Below are 2890 nucleotides of genomic sequence, written 5' to 3'. Positions count from 1 at the left end.
AGGCGCGAAGTGGGATTACGGGTAATTACATGATTCTAATTCGGGATTTATAATGATATATGGACCGAATGATGAATTGATTCCGTGGTGTCCCATTCTTTGGGAATTTTGCCCATTTCTGAACCCTAAACATGAAATTTGAAACCTGATTGAAAGTTTTCCCCTTAGGTTTTGTTACATATATTGCTGTTCCGGATTTGATTTTTTATTGTTAGATTTGTGTTTTAAAATAAGTTTTGGAATTCTTCTTATGATGCTGAATTTTTTTTTTTAATAATTTATTCATATTATTCACTAATCCTCTTCTTTGTTTATTAGTAGAACTAGGAAATTTGAAATGTTATGCATTAAACTCCTATTTTGTTTTAATTCTTATTTTATTTTGAGTTGATTTATAATTTTAAAATCAATTCGGTACTTGTTTTGATTTTCTTTTCTTTATCAGAAACCAGAAAAGCATCGATGACACATATCAAAGTGGATCCACACCGCTTCATGTTGGATTGTCCCATATCCACCTGATCTTCTGGATAATCCGGATTCATATTGTTTTTGGCTCATCTAGATGCACCTAAAAAACAAAGAGTTATCTTTAACATGGCTAAGCAGTATATTAAATACTATGAGGCTCAGGTATATCTATACTATTCTTACTACCATCATGGTCCTTTTCTTCATTGTTTAATCTTTTTCCTATTGTATATTTTAGTTTACGTGTATAAACGTGACCAATAGAGCCTCGATGATAGATTTAATTTGTAGGGTGCAATTAGCTTATACCTTATGTTGAATCGTTTATGAATGTAGATTAGGTTGTATGTGCAATTTCTAACCCAAATAAATGAGGGATATGCGAAAGCATGACATTAGCTTAAGGTATCTTAACTATTTTCTGTTACAAACATTATCATTTCCATAAAAAGGTGATGGTATATTGGTAATCTCACTTTTAGATATATATATTTTTTATAGTGAACAAAATATGATACTGCGAATGGTTATTTTTAGTTTATCCTATATAATGAAAAAAAGTTTATATTGCTTTAAATGTTATATTTTTGTAACTGAAGTTGGCATTTCGTGCTCATTTTTGCAGGTGACTCAGATCCTGCAAAGTTAGAATTAAAAGTTCATGATGCTCAACAATTATCTACTAATGAGCTATGAAAACATCAAATGGAAATCAAGGTTAGAAGCTGAGGCATATATGAGAACTAAATTGTTTAGCAAGATTCAATCAAACGTCTTAAATCTCAAGGAGGAGGCCCAGATGTTGAAGTAACATTTTTGACAGAGGTAACGATTAATAATTAATTAAATATATAAATGCAAAATAGTTTTTTTAGTAAACAAGTTCAGTTTATGTTCAGATTGAACTGCTGTCAAGACTGCATCACTGTCATGTGGTGCCATTACTTGGGTACTGTTTGGAATACCAATACCACACAAAACAGCCTGAGATGCTTTTGGTGTTTGAATACATGCCAAATGGCAACATGAGAGAGTGTCTAGATGGGGTTTCAGAAAAATGTCTAGACTGGGGGGCCCGCATTGCAGTAGCCATTGGAGCTGCTAGAGGGTTGGCATATCTTCATGAAGCAGCTGCACCAAGAATCCTGCATAGAGATGTTAAATCCACTAATATTCTCTTGGATGAAAACCGGAGAGCAAAGGTGGGAATTGGGATTAATAATTTTTAATATCACATTTGTGAATATTAATAACTTTGATTTTTTATTGTGTGATGATTTTGTTGGTAGATTACTGATCTGGGAATGGCTAAGAGTTTGGTGAGTGATGGTGTTCCAAGCTGTTCTAGCTCACCTGTTAGAATGCAAGGGGCATTTTGCTATTTTGCCCCTGAATATGCGATTGTTGGAAGGGCATCGCTGATGTCAGATGTTTTTAGATTTGGTGTTGTGCTTCTTGATCTTATATTTTCTTTTACTAAATAAGGACGAAGATTGCAATAATTAGAATTATTGGGGACCAAATTTGTAAAAAAGGGATCAAAATGTAATTTAGTAAAAGAAAGTGATAATTTTCATTTTCAGGCGACACCACTTTTACAAGATAGCAGGAGAGTGAGTAAGGAACTGCCGGACCCATGTCTGAAAGGGAAGTTTGAAGAAGAAAATACGCAAGTGATGACTTATTTAGCAAAACAGTTTTTGTTGTTGCATCCTGATGCTCGCCCAACAATGAGTGAAGTTGTTCAGATACTTCTAACTATAGCACCAGAAAAATCTAAAAGGTGGAATTTCTCTGTTGACCGCTTTCAGGTTTGACTTTGACTTTGAATTTGTCTTATCTGTTAAGTGGTTTTTTCTGAGTTCTGAAACAAATCTTAATTTCTTAAATAGGATTATACCATTAGAATGGAACGCGAGCTTCAACAATTGTCATGCAGTATATCATTCTAAAGTTGTCATGCAGTAGATCATTTAGTATACACATTTTGCACATAAAGTAAACAGTTTCGATACTGCTCCACCAAGTTTATTGGCATCAGATTCTTGGTTGAGGTCCGATAGATATGCACTTGATGTTAAAGATCATCACTAGCCCAATAAAACAAATATTATTTAGAAGACTTTAGCTTGTTCTAGAATGCTCTAGAAGATTCTAGAACATTATGGAAGACTATGGAAGACTATGGAAGACTCTGGAATATACCGGAAGAGTCTAGAATACTCTAGAACGACATGGAAGACCCTGGAAGGATATGGATCATTCTAGAAGACACTGGAGCAACCTAGACCTCTCCAGAACATGGTAGAATATTCTAGAAACATATGGAAGCATATAGAGTATGTTAGATAGTTCTAGAGTTATCTAGTATGTAGTAAGTGTATACTAGTATCTAGAACCTTCCTAAGAGGCCTATAAA

General features: G+C 33.9%; 1 protein-coding gene across 1 annotated transcript; it reads left to right on the top strand.

Annotated features, from left to right (window-relative positions):
• The first annotated feature begins 597 nt into the window (after positions 1 to 597).
• Positions 598 to 2423, top strand: LOC145030153 (receptor-like serine/threonine-protein kinase NCRK). The gene is given in 4 exon segments (XM_078978565.1): positions 598 to 633; positions 1371 to 1673; positions 1761 to 2282; positions 2364 to 2423. Coding segments are annotated over 4 exon segments (921 nt in total).
• Positions 2424 to 2890: the final 467 nt, after the last annotated feature.

This window comes from Lactuca saligna, chromosome 2, assembly GCF_052625555.1.
Source record: "Lactuca saligna cultivar CGN05327 chromosome 2, ASM5262555v1, whole genome shotgun sequence".
NCBI classification, from domain to species: Eukaryota; Viridiplantae; Streptophyta; class Magnoliopsida; order Asterales; family Asteraceae; genus Lactuca; species Lactuca saligna.
This window is presented reverse-complemented; position numbering and strand designations above follow the sequence as displayed.